The sequence below is a fragment of the Haliotis rubra genome, unplaced genomic scaffold (genome assembly GCF_003918875.1).
Source record: "Haliotis rubra isolate DU_JTF1 unplaced genomic scaffold, ASM391887v1 Scf1093, whole genome shotgun sequence".
NCBI lineage: Eukaryota > Metazoa > Mollusca > Gastropoda > Lepetellida > Haliotidae > Haliotis > Haliotis rubra.
The window spans coordinates 23,718-35,867 of record NW_025764996.1 but is presented as its reverse complement, the minus strand read 5'-3'; the positions used below and the strand labels follow the sequence as shown (position 1 = coordinate 35,867).

Below are 12,150 nucleotides of genomic sequence, written 5' to 3'. Positions count from 1 at the left end.
GACTTCAACGGAACAATAGTCTGCATTCATTTTCTTCATTTTGTCTTTCGGTCCGTGGGGGTAGCCTAGTGGTTAAAGCGTCCGCTCGTCACGCTGAACACCCAGGTTCGATTGCCTACATGGGTACAATGTATAAAGCCCATTTCTTGTGTCCCCCGCCGTTATATTGTTTGGAATATTGTTAATATTGCATAAAATCATACTCACTCACTCATTTTGTCTTCGTGATTTTTGTGTAGAATCGTCTTAACAATCTTAAACAATAAAAAGCAAATTAAGTAAAGTAAAGTGGAATAAAAACTTTTATTCCTCCGAATATTACACAACTATATGCACTTGTCATCAAAGTAATATGTAACTCAATATCAAAACTACTTCAAAAATGACAAACTTGCGGCATTGAACTTAGATATGTGTGTTCACAGGGGTGGCTGCAGTTTGTAAAATAGATGTGCATATTATGTGTAGTAGTAAATATATCAAAAGATGCAATCCGATCCCACAACAACTAAATGAGTGTTTCTTCATTTCACCAAAGGTACCTATTGCTTATCAAAATCACCTAAGATTTAAATATGTCATATGTCTTACGCAAGCCACAATGTTTCCTAAAATGACCAATGTTCCTTTTCATAGATAGTCTTCTTTCTCCATAGCAAAGATTTCCTCTTTAGTCTCAATGCCTTCATACAGGGCGAGTTCTGTATCTCTCTTACTCTTGACAAACCAAGTCACCAGTTCCTTCCCCAAGGCATTACACAGATCCTCATCCTGTTCAAGTTCACACAAAGCCTCATCCAGGGAACAGGGGAGTGATTCTGCGTCTTCTTGTTTCCCCGAGATTGGGCACTCCATTTTCTTTTCAACTCCATCCAGTCCAGCAGCAATGGTTGATGCCATGACAAGATATATGTTGCTCTTTCCCCTTGGAAGTCTGTTCTCGAAGTATGTTTTCCTTGGACCTTCGTTCTTGATGCGCAGACATGATTCTCGATCTTCCATTCCCCAGTCTGGAGTCCTAGGTTTAAAGGGATCGTTGTAGTTCCTGTAGCAGTTGACCGTAGGGTTCGTGAAGGCAAAGAGGGCTTTACTGTGCTTAAGGATGCCTGCAATCCACTGTTTAGCAACTACAGACAGCTTGTCCAAAGCATCCGCATCATAAAACATGTTTTCTCCAGATTTATTCCAGAGGGAAAAATTGAAATGTGTAGCCAATCCAGCTTTATCATTAGGTGACAAATATGACATGAAAGTTACTCTAAGACCTTCCAGATCAGCCATTTCCAGAAGACCTTGCTGCAAATTAAAAGCCTCATCGGCGCTCTCAATCCCATATTTTGGTTTTGTCACTGCTTCAAAAAACCCTGGCCCAAATTCAACATGGTATCTTTCAACATCAATATTTGATTCTTGAAAGCTTTTATCAAAGTGAAATAGAACTTTGCTGTGCTTGTTGAACAGCCTTTGACTAAAGAATGAAATGTAATTAAAGACCGGCTCCAAGGTTTTATTTTCTAGGAGCTGGAACTCAATTTCATGACCTGAATACAAATTAAATCCCAGATCATCCAACCTCTCGAGCTGTTTTCTTGCTGCGTACCGAGGACACGCTTCTTGAGGGGAGTTGTCCTTCCATCGAGACTCACATAGCATTTCGGCAACTTTCACCCCCTCGGGAGCCCACGGAATGGACCTCAGAGTGTCAGGGTCGGGGACGATCGACACATTGCCAAAGTTGGAGCTTTGAGCTTGGTCTATTCGCATATGCTCTGTTCGGGGACCAAATGCCAAGACACCTGAAATTGTACCAGTTCATGTTAATGATATATATATGAGTGCCCATGTCATACTGTGTTTACGAGCCTAAATGTTGGTATTTCTCGAGCAGGATATACCGATATTGGGGCACGAGTGTAGTAAACATAGTGTGTGATATGGGCACGAAAATCATATTCAATTTATTTCCGAAGTCGTCAAACTGAGGAAAATATACCCAAATCTACTTTCAAACGTAAGGTTGGCTACCCAACGTCACGACGTCACATCACCATGACAAAGTGATATTTTGCCCTAGGGCATCGTATGAAAAAATATAAATAGATAATACTACACGAGGTCTCATTACATATGAATTATACGAAACGAGTGTCCTTTTGATGGTGTCTGACCGAGCGAAAGCGTGGTCAGAAATCATAGGAAGGTCACGAGTTTTGTATAATTCGTATGTTATGAGACTGAGTGTGGTATTATATTTATTACCCACGTCTTACATGCATTAAATTGACAAAATAGCGTATTTTTGTTATTTTTTATGTTTTCAAACCAAAAACGGGTTCATAAAGAGGTTGCGGAAGAATTTTGTTCTGTAGTACACTTTTGCATGACGTCACACTGTAATGACGTCACTACGCCTTGCTAGTCTGCCCCACAGTCTCCTACCCAGAGTTCCATGCGGCAAGCCAGCATAGCATCTCTGCCACAGGCCAGAAAAATGTGACGATTCGTCACATCTTGCAATGTCCAATGTACAGATTTCTTTAACTCTTTTATTTTTGACGAGTCTACAGATCTAACTAAACATCTTTAATAGAATGGTTTAGTTTCACTGAGAAAATATCCCAAAACATGTAACACTATTTCGATTTGCGTAGCGATCCTTTGTTTACATAGGTTGTACGGCTCCATGTGCTGTCATCGAAGCTGATGGAGAGCAAACGATGCAGCCAGTTTGATATCTAAATATGTACTGTCATAGACCTTACTGTCGCAGTTGTGGAAGAATATATATGTAACAATGTAAAACAATATGAAGAGAACGCCGAAAATCTTTCGTGAGTCCAGTCTCTTCTTATTATGAATATGCGCATTTGATTACAAACAAGAGAAAAGTCCGGTCACGTGATATGCAAATTAGCCTGTGGCAATGATGTTATGTTAAGTCATCGCTGTGCCGGAGTGTGGTTTGCCCCATTGGTAACCGACGGCACGATTCTGATGTTGAGATAATCAAGTGTCATAACTGTTTCGTAAACAGTTATAATTAATCTGACCCTTGACTGGTTTGCGTGTGATATGCTTGCTGAATATGGATGGATTTCGAAAAAATGTAATTCAAAACCCTTTGTACATACACGCGATATATCTGTCATGATCCGAGTCGATTATACGAGTTAAAATATATCTTCATGAATCACTATCAAATAGGGACACCAGGTATGCGGGATAGGGTTTCACTCGTGATACACACATGCAAAGGATATTCAATGACACATCATATCATGTGAACGCATGGTACAAGTTTCACTGATGCTTCGAATCTGAAAATGTCCTTTCCAAGTGAACAATACATCTTTTTTAAAGCTTTATTGACTTTTTGAAAGTGGTAACCTTGATTGAACATGTTCTGAGAAAGAGCCAGGTGAAGATCTTGTTAAAAACAGCATGTTCAGTTGCACCGCAAACATTGTGAAATGTAAACTCTCCACTTATGACAAAAGAGTGACTTCATTTCCCCAATGGGGGAATCCTGGGATCATCACCACCTGATAGTGATTCATAACATGCTTATAACATAGTCGAAATCATTCTGCCGACTTCCTTTTTAGCTGCCATTTGTTGGGAATTTCGAGAGGGTTTTGTCGTATATTTGTACAGTCAGCTTAAAAGGGTCTCTGATATAGGTTCTCGTTGACCCTACGTGCTGAAAGTTTTGTTTTGCTACATAGATCACTTTTATCCCACTGGAGGGATAGGGTTGTCACCGTACCATAACTGCTAGCTTTTGTGACACGACAACGCAATTTGTTGATTTGAGCGGTGAAAAACATTGAAGACACAAACGAACACACAATATGGTTTTTGTGCACTTTCTGTGATCCAATAATGGATACGATGATTACTGATACCACTGAACATGCAATCATGATACTTACCCTGAAACATGTCCACACCTTTTTCCAGATATTGCCTAACATGGCGTCTAGCAACCACTTGACCACGACTACTGCCGCTCAGATCACAGATGGAGAATCGGACGTAGTCATATTTGGCAATTTCTTGCTGGACTTATACATTTCTAACCTACGGCTTGGACAAATGTATCAGTGCTGGTTACCGATCAGAGACACAAGTGGAAATGATTGGAGGTAAAATGGTAAGGAATATCACGTACAAGGACAAACACGCCTTGATTATTCATATATACAACAGGGCAAATGACATTGTTCGAGGGCATCATCAGATCAGTCAGGTGTGGTTAATATCATATTTAATGGCCGGAATACTATATGTCTGCCCCAAGGTGAAGCCTGGCTGAAGTCCACATTGGTTATTGACCTACGATGAAATAGAGGGTCAGGGTATGCATTTACTGCTTGTATTGACCAAAAGCATTGTTTATGCCATGCAGCAGGAGACTTTAAAACACCACGATTCCCAACTATTGTACCACGTCCCGTAACAGACTGTTTGTAACCTTTGGCGAGATGGCTTCAACAGGGTTATCTTCCACCCCGGGGCAATGACATATATTTCTTATCATCGCCATATATCACAAGATCGGATTTTTTTAGAACGCGCGTCACAACTGCAGCACAGAACAGTGAGTGAGTGAATTTTGATTTACGCCGCACTCAGCAATATTCCAGCTATATGGCGGAAGCACAGGACAGTACGTGGTCGATACACCACCACCACAGCGAGGAACCATCTACCGTATTTGTCCTAGACGATTAGTGGTAGGTGTCATTTTGATTGATCATCATTATCGGCTGTGACGTCGATGGTGAATGACACACAGTGAGGCCACAACAGCGATGGAGACGTGTTTGGTTTACTGACGTCTTTTGCTCCTCTGTACGGACGGAAAACGTCGTGTTTTCCAGGCGTCTTGGTTAACGTTATCCTCGAAACTGCATACAAGAAGTGGACATATCTGGTTGCGAGAGTGTATTGATGTGGGAAGCTATCTCCCATATCGGTAGAACAGACGTGGTACACGTCCAGGGTAAGTTAAATTCACAACGTTTCATACATTAAATTCTTCCGCCACATTTGTGCAACAAGCAAACGTCATTCTTCAACACAAAAACCGACCCCACAAGACTGACAACCGCATGTTTGAGAATCCATGACATCTAAGTACTGCCATGGAGTTCAAGGTCTCAAGATCTAAACCCCATCAACATTTATGGAATGCTCATGATCAACGTCTTCGATCGTGTCAGCAACAGCCACAGAGCCTCCAACAGTAGGAAGAGTGGGTGTACATTTCCCAGGCAAATCGTAATCTGACTTGGTCCTGGCTATGATGTTCTGAAACTCCCATAGGGGCCATACAAGATATGGAAAACAGATGAACGTCACCTTCAATTGGATAAATTGATGCTGACGTACATAAGAAAGTACACACCTGGTGTTTTGGGACTATTCCTATTAAAACCATAAATATGTTGCTAGCAATCTTGTAATTGGGTACAATATCTGTGGTGTTTTGGAAACATTTGCACAATGGCATAATGAAATAACTTTTTAAATATTAAAGCTGTTTTAAAGAAAATATTTTACCAAAGAATCAGGTGTGTTCTTTCGTTTGAACGTGAGTTTATTATGATCTGTCCTTATGTATATAATCCATAAAGTCTCCAAAACACTTTTGCGATTACTTTTTACAGAGTTTACTTACCTTACCACAACAGACACGGGTGCAGTTAACTGGTTCTTACACAATCTAAACCTGTACATTCTGACATTAATACATAACACAATGCCCTTGCATGAGTTGCGTCACGCGATTACTGCTTACTACTATTACCTCCTTAAGATTAGCTCTGCCATATTTTGGGGTTATCAAAACGATAATGATCATTTATCAAAGATTGTAAATCCGTAAAGGATCGACATGTTCGGAGACCCCACACAACAACAAAAAACTCCATTCGTTAGCAGACTGCCGTACATTGGTACAGCCAGCCATTACAACAGTCGAAGAGACATTTTCTGACACGCGAACATCAATGTTTACCCCACACACGAATAAACAACACTTTCCAGTCTTCACCATGCTACGAAATAAGCGTAACATCCGCGGCTCATACGACCAACGTTTGAAATGGACGTATAATTTACCCGCCAAACTTCCATTTGTTTCGCGGGTAATGAATAAAAGAGCATTTGAGAGACATTGATAACACAAGTTCAAATACCCTTGAAATCGTGTACGACAAGGTTTAGATTTACCTTATATTTCATACTCTCCTCAATACTGGGTCATAGTAAATGCATTATTAAATATAGACAGAAATGAGCAGTTATTTCAATGGTTCGCTGATATAACTGCATAATATTGTCAACAATGGTTCGTTCCCCTTCAGCACCAACGACAGTGACTTAATGAGGTAACTGGTGCCGTGTTGTGGTGGTCAACGTTAACACGGACATTCCAAGTTTCCTTTGTAGACTCAGTATTTGTTAGGTCAGCTTTCATCACCGCACTGCATGGCTTGATGTCAGAATTAACTTAATAAAGGCTCAACGCCGCTGTTACATATGTTATATTTAAGATTACACTTTCGAACTGTGGGTTCGAATCCCGCATGGGACTCAACCGAAAAAATGTACTAGAATCTCTACTTTACTAAGAAAGTGTAATCCCATATATAAGATATGTTACATTTGACCACTTTCTAAAAATGGCATTGTGTAATCCTAACAAAGGCTTACAGAGGGTACAGTGCTATATTTTTGTATTATGACGTAATTATATAAATATGCCTTATTATGCTAAAAGTCTGGTCCAGACTCGACTATTTACAGCCCGCCGTCATACAGCTGGAATATTGCTGAGTGCGGCGTTAAACAACAAACAAACCAACCTATGATTTTTCTCGAGTTCTACAGAAACAAAACGTTTTCCGACAATTACAGGCCTGAAACCCACATTAAGAAAGTTCTTTAGAAGTGAATTTGTGAGCGGTACCTCGCCATTAGAATATCACAAGCGTTGTTTCAATCAAATCCTTTAGCTAGGTCAAAATTAGTTAAATTCAATTTTCTTTCAACAATTCACCTATAAACTAAGCTTAGATCCTATCCAAAACAAGTATGCATGTACCCCTGCTGACTATGGCACATAAGTGTTTTCTTTTTAATGATTTCCTTTATTCTTCTATTCTTCATGTTCATGTCGCATGTAGTTGCTATTCTTGTTGATTGTCGCTAAATGACTGGTATTCTTCTTAATCATGTGGAGGTTCATCATACAAACTAGGCAAGCCATTGGCCGCAGGACACCTACTGATGTTTTGTTGATGTGTCTGCAATGTTGAATGGTACATAATTGAATATCAACCAAGCAACCAGCCTATCAAATCAGCACTGTTTTTTTAAACGTACCAAGAGAATCCGGCTGACCGCATTGCGACTTTACCATGTGTAGAAGACCAGAACCTGATGATCCGTCCTGACTGTGCTAGGATCACCCGAACCCCGATTGCCTCAGTTGCAGTTAGCTGAAGGTGATCCGACTATCCACACAACCGGTATCTACGTATAGCTTACACATGACAGTTGACCCGTGAAGATCCGGGTTAGAATTGATCACCAGTTACCCATGCTTGTCGTTAGAGGCGACTAACTGGATCTGGTGGTCAGGCTCGCAGACTTGGTTTACACATGTCATCAGTTCCCAATTGCGTAGATCGATGCTCATGCAGTGGATCACTGGATTGTCTGGTCCAGACTCGATTATTTACAGACCGCCGACATATAGCTGGAATATTGCTGAGTGCGGCGTAAAACTAAACTCACTCACTTATGACAGTTTGTTCCGAGACGCTCCTGAGAATAATGCAATGGTCCTGTCACAGACCATGAGACCATGGAGAACATGTTGGTGTTCTAAAGATATACAACTTCTTTATTATTTATATGAGCGACGTTACGGTGTAGCTATTAACGCCGTTATCAAGCAAGTGATGTACAATACTGCAGGTAAAGCTGTATATAAGTAGTAAAATCAGAACAGTAAGTTGAATGATTTGTACAGAATTTATAAGGTGGATGTACAAGGTACGTGAATGTTAACACAATAAGGCAATTGTTGCGGGGTGATTCATGGGGGCCTGCTAAACATATTCATGAAAAAGCGAGCAGAATATATTTCTCCACATATTTCCACAAATGACATTAGGAGTAGAGTTACATTATTATGAGCTCATTTACATTGAAACCTTCATGGATATTGCTATGATTATGAATATGGATAAGTCCTATACATATGTATAGATAATATATATAGATAATTAACATCGATTTTGGACAGGCTGACTTAATGTATGAATACACAATGTTGACGCCGCGGTTGCTGAGGTGTCTGACTTTGTGTGCTGGCGATTAGGTGCTTGAATCTGAGGGTGTGGGTTCGAATCCTAGATGGGACTCAACAAAACAAAAGTACTAGAATCTGGACTTTACTAAGAAAGTGTCATCCCAAATATTATAAAAGTTATATGGGACTGAATGTAGCTGAGTAAATCAACGGAGACTCTTACACCAATGGTATCTATTTTCTTATCGACTCGTGCTTTCTAATGATCTCATTAAGACAAAATGTGTTACCCCGATTTGATATCTGCATTAAATCTGTCATCTTCTTCGTGGTACTGTAGGTGATCCGATCACCGGACATTTTTCATTTCCAAATCAAGACATGTTACATTGCTGATGGATAATGATCACGATGAAATGACGTACCGAATCATGAGCGTCAAGCATCTGATTTTTATGAGATTGACATGTTGCTTTCGTAAGCATTTCTGAAACACCTTCATTATCAGCTAACAGATTGCACTGGTAAAGGTGGGGAGAGGATATTCTAAGTGTAGGCTTATATTTGAAGGGATCTTTTAGGATTAGAATACGTTGACTTAGAGTTTGATGTCATCTTCACTAATACTAGCCATACCTCTCAAATTTCGATAGGAATGTTCTGCTTGTGATGGGCATGGTGTGAACATGATTAATGTTTGTCAGTACCTATATTAGTTGTTATTCATGCGCAGTTCTTTCATTTCAGGTATTTTGTTGCATGACCCTAAGATACTGTTTTTGGACCATATAAAGTATAACTTTGGCAGCGCATTAATCGTTCCTGGCCTTGTTACTCTGAGACCCATTCCCTGGGCTCCAGAGGGGGTGAAGGCTGCTGAATTGCTGTGCGAGTCTCGATGGAAGATAGACAATACCCACAGGGGGCTTGTCCTCGTTACGCTATGAAAAACAGCTCCAGAGGTTAGATGATCTGGGATTAAAGTTTTATTCTAGCCATGAAATTGAATTTCAACTACTTGACGGTGAGACTCTGGGGACGGTTTTCGATGGACAGGATTCTTACAGCCAAAAAGTCTTTAACAAACACGGCCATCTTATATTTCACTTTGACAAAAACTATCAAGAGTCCAAAATTGATGTTGAAAAATATCATGTCGAATATTCGCCTGGGATATTTGAATTCGTGACAAAACCAAATTATGGACTTACGTCCCTGGATATGGTGTTTAATTTGAAGGAAGGCCTGCTAGAAATGGCAGATCTAAAAGGTCATAAAGCAACTTTCATGTCTCATTTTACTTCCAAAGAGCAAATAGCATTGAGTTCAGATTTAAATTTTTCCCTGTGGAATAAATCTGGGGTAAACGTGTTTTATGATGCCAGTACTCCTGATAAACTGTCTGTAGTTGCCAAACAGTGGATTGCTGGTTTTCTGAAGCACAGTTAAGCTCTCAGTGCATTTGCCAGCCCCACGATCAACTGCTATAGAAACTTCAACTGCCAACTGAAACCTACAACTCCTTGCTGGGGAGTAGAGGATCGAGCAGCATGCCTCCGCATTAAGATCGAAGGTCCTTTGAAAACATACATCGAGAACAGACTCCCGACTGGCAAATGCAATGCATATCTGGTTGCAGCATCTACTATTGCTGCTGGACTGGATGGTGTCATCAAGAAGATGGAGTGCCCACTCCCAGGGACATCAGGGCATGATCAATCTCTCCCCCATTCCCTCGCTGAAGCTCTGGATGAGTTGGAACAGGACGAGGATCTCAGTGATGCCTTAGGGAAAGAACTGGTGGCATGGTTTGTCAAGAGCAAGAGAGATACAAAATTGCCAAGTATGAAGATGTCGAGGCTGACGAAGAAAGGTTTACTTTAGAAAAAAGAAGACTACCTCTGATAAAATATATTTGTTCTGCAACTACATTGTAGCTGGTTCGGTGTTTACCACCATTAATGATGGTATGTTTATGATGCATAATACCATTCGTCTGATGTCATCATTATCTTTAGTAATTAAGCAATACGTGCTTATTACACAGACAGAATAGTACAGTTGACTCTACTTTCAGCAGAACGTTCTATGGTGAGGGTAATGATTTGTTCGCGTTTATATACATCTGGCAGAAATATGTGTGAGTGAGTGAGTGAGTTAAAAATTACGTCACATCGGCAATTTTTCGGCCATATAGTGACGAGAAACATTTGGTGTAACTATCAGAAATATCTGTCGCAAAGGACAGTAAAACATTAGCAAGTTATCACAATTTGAATCTAAAAACTAACCATTCAATTGATAAAAGACTTTATTCCACACGAAGATCAATATTACATGTAATACCAATAAAATACGAGCTATATACCACCAGTGGGGGTCATGAGGACGTACAGTACTTTGGCTTTCTGCATGAACGGCAGAAGTATGATGTTAGTATGCTTATCTTGCTGATACATAGTGTACATTTCATCGAACGATTAAAATGTATCTGTGCTGTTGTTGGTTGTCAATGCTGCTGTTTGCTGTCGCTGATGATTTCATCCAGGTTGTTCACTTACAGGAACGTGTTGCAGCATGTGGACTTGTCATAGTGTAAATTACACTACATCTTTATCTCAAATTCCACTAAGTGTTTGCCGCCTCCCATCAATATGGATCACAACTTTAAGAGCAGTGTGGATGCTGTGAAAGCATGTGCCAAAAATGAGCCAAAAGAGAAATATGTTGAATGTATTTAAGGCTGCTTTAAGTCAGTAGGCCATGTTATTAATAGTAGAAGACACAAACAGAAAATAGAAAACGGAACTGAAATAAACGCATTGTGCGATAGCCATCTGTGATGCAAGATCTGACTATCCTACTTGGACAAGGCTTAAAGTAACAGTTACATATGAGCTTCACAACATAAACATATTTGGTCAAAGAACTTTACCACGAGTAACGTATCAATAATACCACATACAGTATAAGGCCAGTTGGTTAGCTGATGAAGAATTCTATCATATCCACGCAGTAGTTTTTAAAACTTTTGAATAGACTCTAAAACCAGAATACACGCCCTTTCCTCATTGGTACTTAGTTTCAGATCCACGAAAATCCGTATAAAGAGAGAGGCATGTTATATCAAAGATTAACCACGATCGTCAATACAATGTAATAAATGAAGGGCTGTGATATTTACAGAAAGTATGTAAGAGAAATGGAGTATATATTGTGTGGAGTAGCCTGCGGTGGGGTAGCCAAGTGGTTAAAGCGTCCGCTCGTCACCCTGAAGACTCGGGTTCGATGCTACACATGGGCACAATGTGTGAAGCCCATTTCTGGCATTCCACGTCGTGATATTGCTGGAATATTGCTAAAGGCATTGTAAAACCCAACTCACTCGCCCACTCACTCACTCTCTAAGTCTCAGGAATCCCTTCCTTTTGCAATATCAGAAAACAACTAAATTCTTGATTTTTTCGTTTTCAAATTTTCAAAACCGCCATCCCACATAACTAGCATAAGGAAATAATTTGTTCCTTGGTCCAATTTGAACCTAGACATAGTTAAATTGGAAGCAAATGCCATGTGAATATTAGTGAGAAAAAAATATATGAAATGATGGACTTCTTCGCTGTTAACATCTATGTGACATTTGGGAACACATTTTTATGCATGACCATGGAGACCGATTGTGCTTTGGGTTTTGATGATCTGTTTGTCTATGCATTTGAATTGGAACGTCATTGATGTAGGTTGCAGCATTCAAGGCCCGAGTGAAGCCGTCACAAAGGTTTATGATACACATTGGGAGAACAATTGAGTGAAGCTGTCACAAA

The 12,150-nt window shown here is 40.0% G+C and overlaps 1 protein-coding gene across 1 annotated transcript; it reads right to left on the bottom strand.

The window, feature by feature from the left end:
* Nucleotides 1-630: 630 nt before the first annotated feature.
* LOC124283444 (lengsin-like) lies at nt 631-1,764 on the bottom strand. Its single transcript, XM_046719501.1, has one exon. The coding sequence runs from the start codon at nt 1,762-1,764 to the stop codon at nt 631-633; it is 1,134 nt and encodes a 377-aa protein (XP_046575457.1).
* Between the last annotated feature and the right edge of the window lie 10,386 nt (nt 1,765-12,150).